This window comes from Aedes aegypti, chromosome 2, assembly GCF_002204515.2.
Source record: "Aedes aegypti strain LVP_AGWG chromosome 2, AaegL5.0 Primary Assembly, whole genome shotgun sequence".
Taxonomy (NCBI): domain Eukaryota; kingdom Metazoa; phylum Arthropoda; class Insecta; order Diptera; family Culicidae; genus Aedes; species Aedes aegypti.
This window is the reverse complement of record NC_035108.1, coordinates 140,278,724-140,300,783: the sequence shown is the minus strand read 5'-3', so window position 1 is coordinate 140,300,783 and position 22,060 is coordinate 140,278,724. Positions and strand designations below refer to the sequence as shown.

At 35.2% G+C, this 22,060-nt stretch overlaps 2 protein-coding genes across 2 annotated transcripts in view; one reads left to right on the top strand and one right to left on the bottom strand.

Annotated features, from left to right (window-relative positions):
* The window catches only part of LOC5578284 (pikachurin), a 783,038-nt gene that overhangs the window by 459,219 nt on the left and 301,759 nt on the right, over nt 1-22,060 (top strand). The window lies entirely within an intron of this gene.
* Nucleotides 1,066-20,412, bottom strand: LOC5578282 (uncharacterized oxidoreductase YoxD). The gene is made up of 5 exons (XM_001663761.2): nt 19,762-20,412; nt 2,064-2,136; nt 1,794-1,977; nt 1,330-1,452; nt 1,066-1,251 (listed from the first exon to the last, which is right to left on the bottom strand). The coding sequence occupies exons 1-5, from the start codon at nt 20,299-20,301 to the stop codon at nt 1,167-1,169; spliced, it is 1,005 nt and encodes a 334-aa protein (XP_001663811.2). The 5' UTR covers nt 20,302-20,412; the 3' UTR covers nt 1,066-1,166.

Genomic DNA, 22,060 nt, shown 5'->3' with positions numbered 1-22,060 from the left:
CTCTCTGATTACATTTTTGCACTAAAACTCCAATTAAAAATCTTTTTAAGATGTTGATCGTATTTTTCTGAAATGCTCCCTTAGTGCAGGGCGTGTCATAGGAGAGAGGCAGCTATAATGTTCATGTTTATTATGCACCCTTCATGAAAGTTTCTACAATGTGCGATAATTGCGATTGAAAGCGATGTTTTCTCTACGATTGTTTCAAGTGCATGTTTTCTGCATACTTTGCAAGTTTAAACATTATTAAGCTTTTTGTTCACAGCTATTAATAAATAAATGCACCTATGTTACTCGGTAGATCTTCTTCTTATTATTCTTCTTCATGGCATTACGTCCTCACTGGGACTGATCCGGCTTCTCAGCTTAGTGTTCAATGAGCACTTCCATAGTTATCAACTGAAAGCTTTCTTTTCCAAAGTTGCCATTATGCATTTGTATATCGTGTGGAAGGTACGATGACAATCTATGCCCAGGGAAGTCAAGAAAAATTTCATTATGAAAATATCCTGGAACGACCGAGAATCGAACCCAGGCACCTTCAGCATAGCTTTGCTTTGTAGACGCGAACTTTAACCACTCGGCTAAGGAAGGTCCCTGAAACCATGAAATAACAGCCATTATATTTCATTGAGCAATAGTTGCAATCAATAAACATTCTAAATTAATATTTTTTCAATCCTTTTCAATAGTTGACTCGATTATTATCATGTGATAATGTTTTTTTATTTGTTGAATTCTATTATTAGAATCATAACATGTCAAATCCTTACAGAGAAAACTGCTTTTTGTTCCAATTTTACTTTTGCCTTAAACTGGCAACATCCTTATCATCCGTCACTCTTCGGAACTCTAAAGCGAACTGCCCATTATATCGTCCTCTTCGATATTATTTGAAAAAAACATGAAATATAAAAAAATGAAAATATGGAATGGATTGCACATGACTGATGTTCTATATAATTTTCATGATTGTAATGTTTAATTTGCCTGCACCTGTTTCGTTTTCTTTACTGCCTAAACGATTACTGCCTTCGGATAATTTTCAAACAAAACAATAACATAAACTGGTATTGCACATCAATGATTCGGTTTATTTACAAGCGTTAACAAATGCTGAAATCTAACTGGAAATGTTAAACAAAGCATCTCTTGGTGATTGAGCGTTAATCCTCCTTTCGAACCGTCAACTGTGGCACTTTATCAATGAACATTCCAAGTAGCAACCGGGATACTTCGTTCGGCATAAATCTAAAACAAAAAATAATTGAGAACAGTTAATATACTTTAACGCAACAATCAAACTAGCACGTGGTTGTTACAACTTACGCGTAGAACTTGAGCATGATTCGCATGATAAGGGATGATGTAATGACCTCGCAACGATTTCGCAAAACGGCATCGATTGCTGTATCCGCCACCTCATCCGGCGTGTTGATAGGTACACGACAGCTGAAAGATTTTACAATTGTTTTATTTATTGGCACCGCACAATGTTCTATTCGGTCGATTTTGTGCGCTTTTTTCAGTAGCATCTTAACTGTTGATTTTAGCGATTTTGTTTGTTCGGAGATGTTTCCTGATACATGAAATCATATTTTATGACGCTAAAAGTTTTCTTAAATGTGCTTGAAACTTAAACCGAACAAACCAGCTCGCTAAAATCAATGGTTTTGACGCTGTTCAAAAGGTGCACGAAATCGACCGAACAAAACACTGTACACCTGCAATCCAGTTCCACGCCACCAACTGTGGCCGCAACAATATAAAGTCATCGTTTTCGATTGCATTACCCCAGCTGTTCGAGGTACTCCATGAACTCTTTCCTGGTGGCAACGAAGCCCGGATAGACGCAAGTTACGAAGATGTCGTTGCTGTAGCCGTTCATGTAGAACTCTTCGTTGAGACCTTCCATCAGGCCACGTACTCCGAACTTGGTGGCGCTGTAGCAAACGGTGCGCCCAAATGGGACGATACCTGAGTGCGATAGATAGGGTGTAATAAAGTGATCAATTTTCCGAAGGCAAGTTGGTTAAAAATAAATGGTGTTTTTTTTTTGTTACCAAAGGTAGACGATACTGCTACGATGTGCCCTCGGCGGCGTTCCATCATTCCGTCCTTGAAGGCGCGAATTGCCTGAAAATATGAGAGATTTGATGCCTGTTAGATAGATGTTGGTGATGGATTCAAGTTAACGAGAGGATAGTAATCGAGCATGATGTTGCATGAAGTGTTGGAACATGGTTTGATGCCACCTAAAGCTATTGTCTATCTTGAATATAAGTTTAAGGAAGTGTTTTTTTTTATTTCTTTAAAATAGGGTAGAAGTATTGGTTCTAGTCAGATCACCAGTCATGGGCGTAGGCAGGATTTCAGTTAGAGCGGGGGAGGGATTTCATGAAAGCCTAAAGTATTATGGGCGTCCATCTTCTTTTTTCATCCACAGTAATATTCAAAATGTTACTTGGTCCACTCTGACTTAACGCCGACCAATAAGCAGTCCTAAACACGTCTTGGTTCAATTTATTTTCTGAGATACTTTTTTGTACCTTGTAAACATCATAATGTGCAGCAACTTTACTCTGGCCAGTTTTTGACACAGTATATAGCAAGATCATACAGTACCTTGGAGGATTCCCAAGATCAAGAATGGTAAATGGTTTGCCAGTCCCACAAAACACAAAATATGACACTTTAATTCATCTTGTGCAGTTTTTGGGGACATACTTACTTAACTTTTAAATGCGACGTAAAACCTTAACCTCTTATAAAAGTGGGTAATGTAATACGACCTTATTAAATTCATTGATAAGGTAACGGGTTCGATGAGGGTATTGTAAAAAATGGGTACATGATTGGCGGTGATAGAGATCCCGAATAGACCTTATGAAGTTTCAGAAGAAATAAATTTAAATTATCATCCAGTTATAGATTTAGAAGCTCTCCAAGTATCCTTTAAAATGTCTTTAAAATTTCCCCAAGGAATTTGAGACTTTTCTATGTACAAAAACCTGTCAGTATCCTGTCAGAGTTATTTATTAAATAATCTCATGACTTTTATAGGAATTCAAGCAAAGAATCTTCCATAAACCATTTCAAGGATTTCTAAACAAATGTTTAAACGATTCGCATCGTACTGTATTCGTAAAAATTCATGAAATTTTATAAGGGATACTGCGTTTTTTTCAGGAATCAATGCAAGATTTTCGGTAAAATATATACCTAAATTCTTAGAACCCTTGCTTTGAGATATCCTTAGAATATTTTACTCCATGGATGTCTCACTACATTGGTTTTCATGTGGAATTTCTCAAAATATTCATACAGAAATGTATCCTAGATTTATTTCGTTAGTCCAAAAATAACTATGAGAACAACCTTGTTTATTTCATTTTCTCCTTTTTAGTTTTCTTCTTGTATTGTTTCATAAACATCTTCAAGATCTCTAAAATTCATCCAAAAATTAATTCAAAAATTTCTTCAATGATAGCTTTCAAAATACTAATGGAAATTTGCTCAGATCTCCAATAACAGTTCACAGGGAGTTTCACAAGGAATTTATTTGAGAATTGCTCTAGAATTCTGTAGTAACATTTTATGGAATTTTTCATTTCTGGATCTGAACATAGAATCTTCTTCTCTGGATCTGAACGAAATGCATTTCTAGAGAAATTTCTGGGTGAATCATTTATGGGATCGCTAAAAATATATACCTGAATTTTCAAACCTATTAATTCCTAGGAAAATCACATTTATTTTTGAATAATTTATTTAGTTTTGAATAAGTCTCAAAAAATTGCTTAAATTATGAAGGAAATCTTTGTACCAGGTAATGATCTTCTGAACAAATTATTAGTTAAAAAAAAATAATCAAAACATTAATAAAATTAAACAAAATGAATTAATAAAATCTCATTAAAACATTGTGAGGCACATCTTAAGGAAAATTTTCAGTTAAATTTGTTAGAAGCTCTTTGAAAAACTTTTGGTGTAATCGTTGAGGAGCCATTAGATACCGTTTTGACTCATATTCCGAACACTTAAGGTCAGCAGTGACTTCAAATGCATCTGATAGGCATAAATTAGGTGATATTTGTGAAAATTTAAATTTCTTCATAAAGTCTAACCCTTAGCTGTTGGGTGTACCGAAAAAAATATTTATTTAGACTTGTTTACTATTGTTTTTACGTTAAAGTATGAAACAACATTTTGATTCAAATACCGAACACTGTGTTCATTCTGTCTCATATTCCGAACACCTTGACTCAAATTCCGAACAGCACGAAAAAATCTTATTCAAATGAATAATTTCGCAAATAAATTTATCTGAGCTAGTCTTGCTGGTCTTGAACTAGAGAATCATCACTACTCCAGAGCTATAAAATAGATTTGAAAACGTTAAAATTTAATTGCAATTGACAGCCATTTCGTAGTGATTTGATGACATATTTCAGCGAAACATTTCAACCAAGTCGCCATACAAAAACCGAGTGTTCGGAATATGAGTCTGTTCGGAATTTGAGACAAAACGGTAAATTCCTAGAATTCCTAGAACCTGTGGGATTTTTATGAATAATTCTCATGAAAAGATGAAAGTGTTCAGCAAAAACAATAATTTCCTGTAGGTCACAATTTTAATAAGGGATTTTTAGAAGAAAAAAAAAAATGGAAAATGGATTTTTGCGGACACGTTTGACATAATTTATGGAGTCATTGAAAGCAAAATCCAGAAAAAAATATAAGGAATAATTCCTACAAGTTTATTTAATTGTGTCACTAAGAAAGAATATAAAAGAAAATAGATGGATGAATCCTATAAGAAAAAAAACATAGAAAAAATAGAATTCTTGAAGCGTAACTATGGATGTATTTTCAGTTTAAGTTAAAGTGGGAATGCATGAAAAAAATTCGAAAAAAGTAGAAAAACTCCAGAAGGAGGTATCTAAGATAAATGTTTAGAAAAATGCTTCCGAAATTCTCAGTACCGTTATCCGGGGGCAAATTGATCACTGCGGCGAATTTGATCAGGTCGATACCAAAAAACATTTCCTCCCAAGGATGCTGAAGGTTTCATTGGCACTACAGACATTCCATGTTTTCTAGTTTATAGAAGTCTAATGATGATTTTGAACTATTTCATTTTTATAACGTTCAGTTTTGCATAAAAATATTCTTACTATTTGAAGGTGTAAGCAACGCGGTTGGAAAATGTCGGTGCTAAACAATCGACTGCTGCTATGCCTACATGTCAAGGAGGAGGAGGAGGAATAATAACTCGCAATAACTTATGCATATCATATTTTGGTATCATACCATAATTAGGTATTGTTCAGTTGTCAATACCTCATTTCGGGATTATAATGGTATTTGAAAAAAATGGTCAAAATACTTCATTTTGGTATTCGATAGGTATTAAGGACTGCTGGATGTATTGAACTATTATTGAAAAAAAAAAATCACTTTTATATGAAAATCCATAACGTATTATTTAGGTATTACAATACCTGATTAAATTATCAGCTTGGTATTTGTAGAATATGCAGAAGGTATTATTTGAGGTATTTTACCTCTTATGCAGGGCTTATTCACAGCTCATTCAGATTGTAAGTATATTATCTAGTTTGGTATTCAGTAGTTATTTTCTTCTGCTCGAGAAGTGTAGTTGTTTGCTCATAAAACCGTTTATTCTCAAATAATGTGCTTATTTCAAGGGAAATTGCCTACATTCAGGTGTATTCTGCAGATTTTCAAAGTTTAAATTTGTAATAAAATGATAAAACACTCGAGTTGTAAGAATTTTAACATCATTTTCTGATTCAGATGACCCAAATTTCGTAGATAGCGATTTTTTTTATTCTTAAATCTGATGGGGATTTTTTTTTATTACCGTACGGGTTTGGGCCGAAGGGTCTCAGATTTTCATGAAACTTTTTCCACAGGCAGGGCTCATGGATATATGAATAAAAAAAAATTGAGAAAAATTCAGGGTCGCCTTTTTTTCCGGAAAACTCAAGTGGAATTTTTTGTTTTCCTTTGACACTTTTTACTTTGAAAAATCATAACTCAAGAATGAAGCATCGTAGAAACAAAGTTTTTATATGAAAGTTTAAGCAAATTTTCTCAGAAATCCAAAAAAAAAATATGAACTGGAAAAAGTTTTCCGCAAAATTTTCCACCGTTGGGAAAATTCGTAAAGAAAAGCCGGAAAAACTATGCCCGAACTCGTGGAAAATTTTCAAAAAAATATTTTCGAGAAGGTAATTTTATAAGCTTCAATCACTGAAATTTTTGGAATGCACTTTTTTTTCGTTTTTGAGTTATGGCCAATTTAGTGAAAAATGTCCAGATGTGCCATATAAGACTTTTCTTTGAAAAATCATAACTCAAGGACGAAACATTGTAGAAACAAAGTTTTTATATGAAAATTTAAGCAATTTTTTTCAGAAATCCAAAAAAATATGAACTGGAAAAAGTTTTCCACAAAATTTTCCACCGTTGGGGAAATTCATAAAGAAAAGCTGGAAAATCTATGCCCGAACTCGCGGAAATTTTTTAATAAAATATTTTAAAGAAAGAAACATTATAAGCTTCAATTCTGGTAACTTTTAGGATGTACTTTTCTTTAGTTCCTGATCTATAGTGAATTTTGTGAAAAATGCAAAGATTTGCCATACATGCCTTTTCGTTTAAAAATCATGACTCAAGACTCATCATGACTTGTCGAACCGGACTCAAATTATCTCAAAAATATGAAATTTTTGAAATGGAATCAGTTTCCCAGGACATTTTTCACTGTTTATGAAAACAAATAATTAAAACCCGATTAGCTATTCCAGCTTTCAAACAAAGTATTTTTGAAAAGAGCGATCAATAAGATCCAATCCTACAATATTTTTCAATACGCTCATTTTTCGTTCCTAAAACATGATCGTTCCTAAAACATTGCTAGGATGAGCTGTTTGAATTATATATTGACAAATTTATAAGTTCATAAACAAAATTTCTTAAGAACGAAACTACATAGAAACAAAGTTTTCTTCAATCAGAATTTAGGCAATTTTTTCCTGTTAGGTAACTATAAAATTGACAGTTAAATAAATGGGTAGACAATATGACAAATAGGTATTTACCAATTCAAGTTTAAAGCGTTGAAATGGCTTGAGAATCATAAGTTTACCAAAAACTAACAAAGAGCAGTGAGAAAGTGCAAGTGTTGTCTATCAGCTGTATATTCCTCGTTATTAATTTTTGGAAAGTGAAAAAAGTTTTCCCGAAGCTGTTGAAATGGACAAAGTTCAATATTACGAATACAATTCTGTATTCGTCTATATGTCTTCATGCTGTAACCCCTTCGGACTGGACGGCCACAAATCAGTAAGGATAAATCTACGATCGATCAGCCAAGGCCTCATCAGTAAGCTTCATTCGAATGGAGTTTGGTGGATTACGGAAAAGATGAAAATTTGCGTGAAGTGCTCCATTACCGGTTCGACAAGTCATGATGAGTCTTGAGTCATGATTTTTAAACGAAAAGGCATGTATGGCAAATCTTTGCATTTTTTACAAAATAGAACAAAAAAAAAAGTACATCCTAAAAGTTACTAGAATTGAAGTTTATAAAGTTTCCTTCTCAAAAATATTTTAATAAAAATTTTCCGCGAGTTCGGGCATAGATTTTCCAGCTTTTCTTTATGAATTTTCCTAACGGTGGAAAATTTTGTGGAAAACTTTTTCCAGTTCATATTTTTTTTGGATTTCTGAGAAAATTTGCTTAAATTTTCAAATAAAAACTTTGTTTCTACAATGTTTCGTTCTTGAGTTATGATTTTTCAAAGAATAGTCTTATATGGCACATCTGGACATTTTTCACAAAATTGGCCATAACTCAAAAACGAAAAAAAAAGTGCATTCCAAAAATGTCAGTGATTAAAGCTTATAAAATTACCTTCTCGAAAATATTTTTTTGAAAATTTTCCACGAGTTCGGGCATAGTTTTTCCGGCTTTTCTTTACGAATTTTCCCAACGGTGGAAAATTTTGTGGAAAACTTTTTCCAGTTCATTTTTTTTTTGGCTTTTTGAGAAAATTTGCTTAAATTTTCATATAAAAACTTTGTTTCTACGATGCTTCGTTCTTGAGTTATGATTTTTTAAGGTAAGTAATGTCAAGGGAAAACACAAAATTTCCACCTGAGTTTTCCGGAAAAATAGGCGACCCTGAATTTTTCTCAATTTTTTTTTATTCATATATCCATGAGCCCTGCCTGTGTAAAAAGTTTCATGAAAATCTGAGACCCTTCGGCCCAATTTGTACGATAATAAAAAAAAATCCCCTGATTTGTTATATGGTGATTAATTTCGCCTCCGTTTGTCATTTTCAATTTTTGATATTAAAACTATTTTTATGATGTGTTAAATATTATTTAAGGAAAAGTCGAATAGATAAACTGATAAAGATCAATGGAGTACTGATTTTGTCGAAATTTATTTGAGAATATTTGAATTCCGAAGGATATCATAACAAAAAGATGTAAAATAGTGATCAATTTGCCCCCGGATTACGGTATGTTTTTGTTAGAATTACTGAAAAAAGTAATGGTGAAGAAATCATCACAATTTAGAAAAAAAATGTCAAGATTCTATATATAAATTCTTCAAAGTGCCTTTAGAGTTTTTTTGTGAACGTTTTTCAAAAGATTCCATATCAATTCTTGGATAAAATCATGGATATAGTTCTGGATAAAATCTGAGGCAGAAAACTAACTTAAGATATCGAATGATCCTTGGAACACGCAAAAATGCTATTTTTGTTACGCAGTGTAATATGAAATTGTTTTTTTTTTTTTTGGAATTTCCTCCTTTTACTAGTATTTGGGTCGAGCTTTTTCCCCGCTATGGAACGAAACTGGTTTCAAACCTCTTATGCAAAAAAAAAGTATACATGCAAGTTCATAATAAAAAGGCTATTGCTACTGATCAAATGATATAATCCAATATTTGGTTCCATAAAAATTAGTCAAAATAAATAACAAACAGCTGCAAGTTTTCTAAATCTTAACCAATTTATATAATTTATGTGAATGGTGTGAAAGTCTCTTACACTAGTAGCATTTGAACAATCATGACGTTCATGACATTTGGTTTCAATCTAGCTAGCAATCTTTAAAAAATAAATCGTCTGCCCTCTTTAATTTAAGCATCGATAATAAAAGGTTTCATCAGCCACAAATGTTTTTATTGCTCAATTTATTGTTGATAAAGTTTCACAGCATGTTTATCAACTTACTGTCAAACAGTTTAATATTTTACAATACCATGTAGACCGCCATTTTGCAAACGGGCTTTTTTTTCTGGTGCGTGTTAGATATACATAGTTGCTAATGATCCGACCACATTAAACTTAACGTCAGACAAAGTGTGTTGATCATTTTGTTCTCATCAGTGTAACAAGTAAACGATTATGGTTGTAATAAGCTGCAGCCATATAAATGAGGGGCTTAGAAGCAAAGGGGTGTAAATGACAACAATTTGCTTCTGAAAACAACGAGTAAAACTTCTACGATCGTGTTATGTTTTATGTTGTACGATAAACCTCCTACAACAACGCTGGAAAGCTAGAAAGCAGTAGAGTGAGGTGGGGCAAAAATTTCGTCTTAGTGGAATAATCAATACTTTCAATAATACGGTTGAAAAGAAATAAATTCCACACAGTGAAACTCCAATATATTGGGTACAATTTTGCTGAAAAACTTGTGCCAAAATGTTCACCCATTTACTATTTTTTTAAGTGTGGAGCAAAAATTCGCTGGCCAAAACACAAAATATCGACACATAATATGACAGGTATATTTTATACTAGCCATGAACTTATGTTTACAGAAAAATACATACTAAATATTACATAAAAATGCCAAAAATAGAGTTAATTGTAATATACTTAACTTTAAAAGTTTTTATTTTTATTCATTTAAAATTTGCTATAACATTTGGAGTGAAAGTTTAGCATTCAAGCCACCATGACATTTATAACATTTGTTTGAAATTGAGCTATAAATCTTTAACAGAAGCTTCAAACCCACTTCACACTTGAATTTTTCAGTCTACTAAACTCAAAACCAATCAAAATATCACTTACACCCCTTTGCGTATAGCTCCCTCCAATGTTTTCTGACGATTATAATCAGCCATAAAAATAGATTTCTGATAAGCTTGTAGATTTTATTACGGAGCAAATTGCTTCAACATGAATTAGTGACCTTGAAATCTTACATTAGCAATGGTCATATTCAATAGCTGGAAAAAAAACTCGTGTTTCAAACTGTTACTCAACTGTGACATCACATGGCGACAGGGTTTACGCAGATCGATCGCAAACCAGCTACACGTGTAGTTTAAGCGTTGCTCACAGAATAACCGGCTCTATAAGCGCTATGTTTGCGCATACCCATCTGGCAGCACTCTAATATGCACGTTTATTGAACTCATTGACTGACCTCCAATAGGTTGCCGTCCTTCAGCAAGATCAGCTGTGGTTCGAAGCATTGAAAGCGAACGCGACACGCTAGGTCAGTTATGTTTTGATTTGGTTGTAGTGAAAATGGCCGGTTGGTTTTCAATTAGCAGAACGATAAGCACGAAAGCTTTTGTTGTTTTTCGTTGTGCATGCACCATTTGATGAAGCATAAATAAAGTTTCACCGGTTTGATTCATTCTTGCATACATTGTTCTCGTTCTTGATAAAAAACGAACGCCATTTCAAGTGCTTTGTTTATAAGAATTTGATCTTGTTATATCCAAAGTAAGAAGAAAAGGTTCAAGTTTGCTCATATTTATTCGTTTTCTGAATTTCAAGAAGTCATTTGAAGAAATATAGATTTTTTTTCTATCTTTGTTAATTAGATTTTTAGTTTTGGGGTGGTTCATGTCGAGACCAATGGCTTAACTTCTCTTCCAAAGCAAATCGTCACTATGGCTTTAACGTCATAAGTGACTATTTTGAGGATTTGGTTGGATCCCAGGTTCTCGGCGTGAGAGGCGTGAAGTCTAACCACTACACCAGAGCCGTCCCCGAGAAAGAAAGTTAATCCGATATTCTATTGCTTTCAACTATAAGAAAGATAGTTTAAAACTATAGAAAGATATAAAAAAGGTTCAATGAATAAAGTTATACTAAAATTATTGCCGGGCCTTCCTTAGCCGAGTGGTTAGAGTCCGCGGCTACAAAGCAAAGCTATGCTGTAGGTATCTGGGTTCAATTCCCGGTCGGTCCAGGATCTTTTCGAAATGGAAATTTCCTTGACTTCCCTGGGCATCGTACCTGCCCCACGATATACGAATGCGAAAATGGCAACATAGGCAAAGAAAGCTTTCAGTTAATAACTGTGGAAGTGATCTTCAGAACACTCAGCTGAGAAGCAGGCTCTGTAGTAAGGACGTCATGTCAAGAAGAAGAATAACAAAGTTAAAGCAAGTCACGTGCTTGCTATTCGATGAAATTTGATGGTGAGAATACTAATGTGCAATCACAGCAGTGCCGGAGCAACTAAGGCGCAATGACTGCGCTTTTATTTTTTATAATAAGTTTGGTTATTTGACACATTTGACAATTTCAAAAATAAGCATAAGCTTCAACCAAACATGAGAAGCACTCACTCTGTTATTGCGTTTTCCTTACTCGCATTCACGCACAGTCGGGAGCGAGCTTGCCGTTTCCAGGGTTGCCACATAGGGTGATGTGCTAGTATCCATCGTATTAAGCTTTGATCAGTGAACCGCAATTTTCCCAGTATTGCAGTGAATGATGCTGATACAAACCAAGGCTAAAAAATTCTTTCACAAAACGGCTTTAGCATTGTACAATAAGATTATGATAAATCTTGTTCTCTTTTTTTGAAATAATGCAAAGAAAATACATCTTGCCGTATTCTCAATCCGTCTTATCGTCTTTATTTCTGTCGCAATCAGTTTCCAGATTCGTCTCACAACGAGCCCTAAGTGATGTATTGAGTGGTCAAAACGCAACATATCAACTCTATGATCAAATGTTTTACTAGAATATATAGATCTACGGGTTTCTCCCTCCATTCCTTCAGCATGATGGAATATACTTATTTCCTTTAGAATACACTATTCGTCATCAAAATTCAGCCCAAACATATAAACACAATTCCTTTTGACCGTACAATTATGGCATTTGCTCACAGTGCAGCGAAAACAACACAATCAAAGGAACCGTATTTTTACGTCGAGCATCGCGCACACATTGATGCGCACAAGCTTTTTTTTCTCAGCACGACGGATTGAACTTTGTTTACATTCTCAATTTTGCGCGGTCATTGACGAAATTTAATGAAATTTCGTGAATTATAGAACTTTTACTGTGTGTGATTGGAATGAAATCCTTCAGTGAAGAAGTACGAAGATTTTCCATTGTGAAAATAAGTGCCTGGCGAAGTAAGTCACATAGGGAGGCGGGAAGAAACTTGTATCATAAAGTGGTGTGACTGGTGTCGATTGTTAAGTATTTCTCTCAAATCGTGTTCGACAGCATTCATAAAATTACACTTGGAAAATTAATCTATGTTGCAGGTAAGCTGGAATATCCGCCGTAGTGGAACATTTTAAGTTTGATACGACTAATAATAGCGCTTACGACGAAGTAGAATGAAACAGATTTATACGTATTTTACAGATTTCTCGTATATTTTGTGACCAAAAATCTGTACATGCAGATTACAGATATTTTGGAAAAATACAGATATACAGTTTATGTATGCACATTTTTGCTAAATGTATACTGATTAGCATTAAGCATTTCGCACAAATGTATGTGGTACAGTCCTAGACCATTGTATGAGGGTTGTCTCCTTCCCGTCCGTTACCAAAGTTAGAAATTTGGGACTAACCTCTAACTCTTAGACAAGACTGACGCATCCTCCAATAATCAAGAGCTGTCCTGGCCACGTCCTTGCGAAAGCTGGGGAATGGGAAAGGATGATTGATTGAATACCTACTTAAGAAAGATGCAGAGAACTCTACGACCTCTCATAGGTATTACGGGATGTTGTGGAATGTTGATGGAAAGGGTAGTGCCATAGGATACGTTCGGTAAACGTTCTGGCCGACAAATGGTTGATATTTACGCATTGAGATCATGCGCTGCTAATCAGAACAAACTCACCAAATTCCTTTTTCGAAACTCCTCTGCAATCCGTCACTCCTTTAATAATGAACAACCGAACAACCGTAACTTAGCATTGCTCATCAAAATGCACGTACCGCTCGAAAAATCGACCAAAAACTGCAGTTCATAATCCATCCCGAACCGAGCATTCACGAACCACATTCAATTTTTGAATCAACTCGCTTAACACACACAGTAGATAAAAAAAAAGAGTCGCGCGAAACGAATTCAATTGTTGGAGCCATCACAAAGCACTCTCGAGCAATATTTGCTCGAGATACTGATTATACAAATATTTGAACAAAGCAGAAATTCTTACAATTTAAGTTGAATTGAGAAAATTCAGCAATGTAGTTGCAAATGATTGGCATTTTCATGATTTTTTTGATAAATTATTCATAGTTATATCAATTTTTAGCGAAACATATTGAAAATACAGATATTTTGCTCAACGATACAGAAGTACAGATATTTCAAGGAAAAGATACAGATTTTAATATGACAACACTGGCCGTTTCTTTAACCAAGCTGAACGTTTCAATTTCTGGTGCCCATTCTGCTTCTTCAGCGAGCACTAAGCGACTGATTGAGTCACTACCAATTCTGAAAGCTGAAGGCAACTGAATGCAATACAGAATGATTGTTTAAATTCTGATCCCGTTCAAATGGCACTCTGGTTTGAGTGCTGATGAGCGTTCACTGGCTGGCAATATACACTACGGAATCATTCAGTGGATGGGAATCCACTCAATCAGTTCAATGCATTCGGCGAATGGATGCTAAATACATTCACTTGTGCCTCACAGTACAAGTGTATTGGTATATTCTCTTCGTGTTCCTTCTGCTTCTCGCTTTAACACAATCAGTTTCGACGCTTTCACGCTACACTCTTTCCAGTGCGGTTCTCTTTTTACTGAACATTCGGTAGCTGCAGATGTGTTGCTATTTTTTTATCCGTGGTGTTCGTGTGAGTCAGTGAATTTTCCCATGCTTGGCTTTAACATGTATAATTTTGTAGTATACCAAGAAGCTTTCATTGAGAAGTAACAAGTTTTTCTGATCGAGTCTGTCAAGTTATTGACACATTAATATTGTTTCCATTAAAGATGACATGGGCTCTGTGTGATAACGTTTAAATACAAAAAAAAATCAATAATTTTTATTACAATTTGTTAAATTTTCCTAGAAAGCAAAATAGTTTCCTTGCTAAATATTATTCAAGTCTTCAAGTCAAACAAACCAAAAGCTAAGTATGCTGTTTCGCTCAAGAAAATGAAAGACATTCCTTGACTGAATGGGTCAAGAAATTTCCTACAGAGAACCCCCTTTAAAATCACATTTCTTCTCAACTTCGTACTGTGATCAGAAAAATGTGATTTTGGACTATTTCTTGAAAGAGATTTTCCACGCATAGGCGATTTTTTTTTGTCAGTAGCAAACCAGCCTTAAGGCAAAAAAAAAATTAAGAGTCATTTAAGTTGGAAAAAGTCTAGGAGCATGTAAATGCTCCAAACACGATTTCACAATATAACGCAACAAGAATGAAAATGAATGCAGAATGATGAGTTTTGCGGTACGAGTCGTACATTTGTCTAGCGAAGCATTTTCTGAAAATTGTTGTGTAATGATTCATTACGAAACTCAAAACAGTTGCGTAATGAAAAAGCGTTGCGTAATAGTCTTATCGCAACTTTTTTCAGTGGCGTATTGACTATACGACACTGCATAATTCAGTGCAAGTAAGTAGGCCGTTCTACGATAGGTTGGATTGATGAAAAACAGGCTATCACGAAGAGAAATTTGAAAAAATAGGTTCCCGTCAATTACCTTTCAACAACAACAAAATTATACATAACATTCATTTACACGGCAGATGAAGTTGTTTAATTGATGAGTTTCTTCTCATTAAACTATATTTCCTGAGTTCGTCAATGCATTTTGTTTCATTCTGTATACACGTAAAAAGTAAGTCGAATCAATCCGTAGCAGCTGTGAAATCAATTTTGGTATCATCAATGGAGTCGTATATGATAACAGATTTATTCACAATAAATCCTGTTCCCTCGCATTGCACAAGGATTTTAGGTATATAGAAAGGTACACATTTCTCCTCCATTTTTTTACGTATAAGGCTTATTGACGACGTCTTATATGGAATCTTTACACATCTAAGCATTGCATAAAGCAGAAGGTGATTTCGTTATACGTACATTCTTGTTTTCTTTTTTTCGGATATTTTCGTTATGGAAATTTGTTGACTTTTTTGATACTCTTGCTGAATACGAAAATGACAACATTGACAAAGAAAACTCTCAGGTAAAAAAAATGTTGAAGTGCTCTTTGAACACTAAGCTGAGAAGCAGGTTCCATCTCAGTGGGGGCGTTATATCAAGAAGAAGAAGAAGAAGAAGAAGAAGAAGGAGAAAAGGAGGAAAAAGAACATTGAGATTTTGTAATTGTCCGATTCGTCGTTCGGAATTGACTATGAAAGCGAATTATTGATTAATTTTAAGCCCTGGAACTACTTTACTTTTTTATTTCAAACAAAAATTTAAATTTATGCAACGTAATATTGACCAGCTGCAAATTAGACTAAAACGTTCATCCATTATTGCTAAGTCAACCTAGTGTTTATCCACACATCATGGTTTTCTTCACTTGTCGTAAACAAGTTGTACACGATAAACTGGAACCATTTTTCGATAGAACACGAGCTGTCACACAATGGGACAGATCGCTGTTTTCGACGGCCAAAACCACTAGTACTCTAGATATGCACCCTAGAGGTTTGGTGTCTTTGACAAAGTGTTTTGGAATAACTTGTACTATATTTTGACACATTCAGATTTGATATAGATAAGTGAAAACTGATCTAGATCAGTTTTATCTTTTTATAGGAGCGTCCTAGCAAAAACCTTTCTTCTGCAAAGTTGTTCATTGAGGCATATTTGAGCATTTTTTTAACATACAGTTATCTCTCCCTTACTCGATATTGAAGGGACCATCGAGTTAGAGAGGTATCAAAATACAGAACACAAAACCAATGCAACTGCGATCCAAGGGGCCATCGAGTTAGCCATGAAAACCAACTTTTACTATGGTTCTCTAACTCGATATCGAGTTACGGAATATCGAGTAAGGGAGAGTTAACTGTATTTTCATCAAATTTTCAAACCACAATAACAAAAAAGCCCCAAGTGGCCCCATTTTTCTTTCTTCGCGACAATGAAACTTACGTTATTGGCTAGTCGTATACAAAAAATTAGCTGCCGCCATCTGCCGCTTCATGAGTTATCCTGGATTTTGTAAAACACTATTTTTAGACTGTTTTTACCAAAAACATAATTAAATCTGAAAATTTTGCTAGTGAATGATGTAAATTTACTTTGTTATAGTTAAACTTGTAATACTTGATGACAAAATATGTTTTAATAATTTTTTTGTATGAAGAAACGGTCAAAATCGATTTTTTGACTGTTTTTATTAAACTGTCTGTGATAGAGTGTAAGTATCTTCCGAAGAAATGTCAAAAATGCCTCAATGAACAACTTTGCAGAAGAAAGTTTTTTGCTAGGACGCTCCTATAAAAAGATAAAACTGATCTAGATCAGTTTTCACTTATCTAGATCAAATCTGAATGTGTCAAAATATAGTACAAGTTATTCCAAAACACTTTGTCAAAGACACCAAACCTCTAGGGTGCATATCTAGAGTACTAGAGGTTTTGGCCGTCGAAAACAGCGATCTGCCCCAGTTTGTGTCATCATGTTATTCGTCTTTCAATGAGCTAAAATTCAGGTTTTTATTTTTTTTTATTTCTTGTGATTTAGAGAAATAATCTGAACATATACTGTTGTGCTCAGACAACGTTGAACTACAATGTGGAAGCAAAATTTGCCAATCTTCTGAAAAAAAAACAAAAACTTAATTCAAGTGTTTTGGTCCCCACTGGTTTCTACTATGACTCACCTGATTTATTTCGTCATTCCTTCATATGCAAATATTAACTGATTTTCAGTGATTATTTACCAGTTAAAAGTGCCCTTTTTTGTCGTGAGATTGTGTCCCTATATGCTGGGATTGTAACAATAGATTTTCAACGCACAAGATATATTGTTTGTGTTGTGTCGCTTTCGATAACAATTCAATTTATTGTGCTCTGCAAGATAAATCCACGTAATGCAATTATCTGAAAATGTCGATATACCGTCGCAGTGATAATAAAAATCACCAAGTGTTTCAGATTTAGCAAATTTGAAACATTTGCGTCCTTGAGGAACGAAAAAATCCAAGCCTACTTGAATTTTGACGTTGCGTTTGAATTGCGCGCATATCTTCTGCGCGTTACCGCCGCCGCAGGATCTGGATTTGAAATAAGCGATGCAATACTGATTAAAACATAAATTTGAAACTAGGAAATTAAATTTGGATATTATACCGAACACAGGCCATTAAGTTCAAACAGTACAACAAAGAAACTCCAACTCTGTTAGCGTTTGGAGTGTTTGGTTGTACAAAACAAAGATTGTCGAGAAACTAAAAAGTAGATTGGAGTAAGTTGTGCCTTTATATTCCGCCCTTAATGCTTATCTTTGACAGATACGCGTTTTTCGACTACCACTTGCAGTTTTTTTTCAGTATCAGCTACTCGTATCCAGTAAATAGAAGTTCTACTCAGAGGATTCATATACATTAAAGAGAAAGATTGTCATTTTATTGTACGCTTTCTTGTCGTATCTGATTGGATGTATCAAAAAGTCGGTAGTATTCTGGCTTTCCGGAGCTGTTTTATAAGCTGTGGATTCTGATTTGTTTGTTGCATTCAACTGAATTTAAAGCAAATTGCCGTATCTACAATCGGGTAATTTCTGCCCTTCCTTCGATCGTATTGATCTGAATACTTATTAACACGGACCTCGCCATCTCTAACTGGTTTCTGCACCGTATTAATCAGAACGTCATCAATATCATCCGAGCGACTGTGCTGCCATCTCTACTTGAAAGTTGTGAAGTACTGTTAAAGATATAGGGACAGATAACTAGACGTTACACTGACGAAATTTCCATCGACCACTCATTAAACGATCATTTCAAATTTGCTATGTTACAAATCTCACAACCAGAGGCGCGCGTATCGTTTTTCTTCGCATTTGACGTTCCATACTGCCGCCATCTGTAGGTCTTATAGTACGAAACAGTATTTCGTGCAACATGCTCACCAGATGATGATGGCATAAACTGGGCGATGGATTTTGAAGAAATTTATTCTAAGTGTTACGTCTGTTTGTGTGTGATATAGGGTTTCCCAAACCGCAAAATGAAAAATTATTGTACCGTATGTAAAGTTGAATTTTGCGCGGAGGATGCTGTGAGGGATTTTGTGAAAATCTACCCCAATTCGGCGGAAAATGTGTTGGATGAAGGATGCGCATGCTAACATCAAAATATCTTTTGGATATGTAATTCCTGCAGAGTTTATTTTGAAAACGGTCGCTATTGCAATACAATGAATGAGGAAACCTCTAATGATTTTGTGACGAAATCGGACGTTACTCTTTTGAAAACTGAAATAGAGCGTATTACCCAGATAACTTTCATGCATCGAGCGATATTTCACTACACCGGTCAGTTAACTTTGATTTTTTTTACGAACGTTTCTCCATTATTGTCAAAAACATTTGTAGTTGAGGATCAAACTGTTTGCACTCTTTTAAAATTTGTCCGGATGGAATAACATGCCTTGAATTTATAAACAGTTCTAAGACCGCGTGGAGACCTGAAAGCCGATCAAGGACTAGATAGTTAAGCTTTTATATAGTTTGTTACCTGAAGGTGCCACTGTTGTTTTTCAAAGTTTTTGTAATGCATGTGTTGAATGAACGTGAAGCATTTTAACATAAATACATAAGAAAGTAATTTGTGCGACCTGGTCGAAGATGAATAAATAAATAAATAAATAACTCATTTAAAATAATAGAAAATAAACAACAGTTTTAGGTCGTTTTATTCCAACTTCGAAAGAAATGTGTATCTGATTTCGCAAACAAATACACTTGCACAAAACTATTGCGCATAAAAATTAAACAGGTATTTTACCCGAGTACCTAAATAAGTGAATTAAAAGTCATGGAATCAATATCCAGCATACCCTCTGCACCAAAATATGATTAAATGAGTGTAAATTGAGGGTCCTTCCTTAGTCGAGTAGCTAGAGTCCGCTGCTACAAAGCAAAGCCATGCTATAGGTGTCTGGGTTCGATTCCCGGTCGATCCAGAATCTTTTCGTAATGGAAATTTCCTTGACTTCCCTGGGCATAGAGTATTATCGTACCTGCGATACGATTTACGAATGTGAAAATGGCAACTTTGGCAAAGAAAGCTCTCAGTTAATAACTGTGGAACTGCTCATTAAAATCTAAGCTGAGAAGCAGGCTCTGTCCCAGTGAGGACGTAATGCCAAGAAGAAGAAGATTATGAAAAAGAGTGTTAATTGATAATAACTTGCATGGCGCTTAAGAAATCCTGAACCCCTCTCGGACTGTTTATAAATAAACGTATTTTCAACTATAATTTCACTCACCCAAATATGCGAAGTAAAGTTCACGTCCACGATCCGCTGCACATCTTCGGTGTTTCCTTCCGAGAGTGACAGCATCGCCAACAGCCCAGCATTATTCACCAAAATATCCACCGGACCGAGCTGCGCCTCAACATCAATCTTCAGCTGCTCAATGGAACGTTGATCTCCAACGTCGACCTTGAATGCTGCCGATTTGTTTCCCAGGTTGCGAATTTCGGCAGCCGTGCGTTCGGCGCTAATCATATCAATATCTGCCACCGCAACCAGGCATCCTTCCTTGGCCAATCGGAAACACAAAGCCCTCCCGAGTCCGTTGCCTCCACCGGTAACCAGAGCAACCTGACCCTTTACGGATTTCTTCTTCCCGAAAAGATACTTATACCACTCCGTGACCAACGTGGGAATGAACATCACCACCACTTTTATCACTTGCACAAAAAACTGTTTCGATTTTCGAGCATTTTTTATTTTGGTAAAATCCACGGAAGCGGGGGTGTATTCGCCATCTTTGTGTTGGAAGTATTGTTCCTGATGGGCCATGGTAGTGATAAACGCTCCGCGATGCGATCTAATCTACTGTTCCGCGAAGACTGATGCTACCTCCGCACTTTATTTTGGTGTGTTAAAATTTAGGAGAATGATGTATCTCAGCCATGTCATAAGATATGTGTTCAGCGACTAATACTCCGTCAATCGGTGATGGGTCCAAAGAGTAACCAGGTGAGCGGAACGAGTACCTAATTGCGCTAAGACTTCGCGAAAATGTTTACACATACAGCTGCCAGGACCGAATTTCAAGCGGAGCATCCAACGGAGAGCGGAAATCAATGCGAAACGCAGCTATCATCATTCAGAGTGATTATCCGAAAAAAGCGTTCACCCATAAGGTCATGTGCACAGTTGTGGATAGGTCGTTTTTTATAGCTTGCATTAAATTAGTTACTGAAGCTACCAATTTTGATACTGCAGAGAAGTGACCGTCTCATCTTGCACAACAGATCACGATCGCGAAGCGTTGACCGATATGAAATATTTGAAAACATACTTTCAATTAAGTTAAATGTAGCTCAACGGGGGGATGACATACATTAGTTTTAGAAAGGAAATGCAATTCCTATGGATGACAATATGAGGACACGTTTCGAAAAGGAACCAGTTTCAATGAAGCATTCAGAAGAAGTCCTGAAATCGTGTATTTTAAAAAGTGTACTCCGTAACGCGACAATGAATCCATCTTCGATACATGAACATATAATGTCATAATACAAGAGTTCTTCATGCATTGTATGTCTCTGTTTGATAAGTTCATACAATCATTCAATTAGACAGACCAAAAGCTCAGTAGAGCATGTTTTTATTTTAAACGTATATAATACGAACCAATGCTCTTCATCAAAATTAATATATGAAACAGGCAAATTGCAACTTTATGTATATTAATCGCTTACATTTTCGCTCTTAGTACTTGGATGTTACCGCCCTGTGCACCATATCAAGTTTTTGCTCGATAGCAAACAGTGACGGGCAACATGTTTGAATATTCCTTTTTCGACTGGTTCTACTAGGGTAAAAGCTACAGTTTTGGTTAGTCCAAGAATTAATTATTTTTTTAGTATTATATGAGGCACAACATTCACTTCATTTCAATTTATGTACAGTGCCGTTTGATTTTGGCAGATTTTGTTTTAGCACGATTCGATATTGACAATTTTACCGTTCGATTTTAGCAATACGGAAATGCATGTACAAAAAATGGATCATGGGTTAGTCACCTATCACGTAAATTTCAATGTTGCTGAGGGTCTTTTTAAGTCTAACTATGTACCATGGTGAATCAAAATCCGGACGGTACCAATATCCGGACACTATGATAATATTCGTTAATTTAAGGCAGAATTGATATGTTAACATGTTCAATTTATATAATAACTTTTGCTTTGAACAGCGCTGATCGTTTGAAATTCATTTACCATCTAGTAACCATGTCAAATAAATTAAAAATAACAAAACAGAAAAATTGCTCCAGTTGAACGTCATTTCTACGCGGTGCAAGTGATTTTGTTGATAATGTCGACGAACGCACTCACAACGTTTGGATGTGAAATTATTCTGCTAATGTAGTGATTTTAACATAATTGTGCACGAAGTGATTGTTCAAGAGTTTAGCGACACAGCATTACACAAATATGGAGTAAACACGTGTTTGAAACAAAGAAAAGGTCATGAAAAAGAGGCTGTCCGGAATTGGAGCCAAGTGTTTTGAACCCGGACATTGAAATCAAATATTGTGTTTGTAAGG

What these genes read in the sequence shown, in the direction of transcription:
- LOC5578282 (XM_001663761.2), bottom strand. Translation starts at nt 20,301, where the DNA reads ATGGCCCATCAGGAACAATACTTCCAACACAAAGATGGCGAATACACC. An exon ending in ACTTTACTTCGCATATTTGG is followed by an intron (nt 2,137 to 19,761) that starts GTGAGTGAAATT and finishes TCATATTTTCAG; the next exon opens with GCAATTCGCGCCTTCAAGGA. An exon ending in AGCAGTATCGTCTACCTTTG is followed by an intron (nt 1,978 to 2,063) that starts GTAACAAAAAAA and finishes TATCGCACTCAG; the next exon opens with GTATCGTCCCATTTGGGCGC.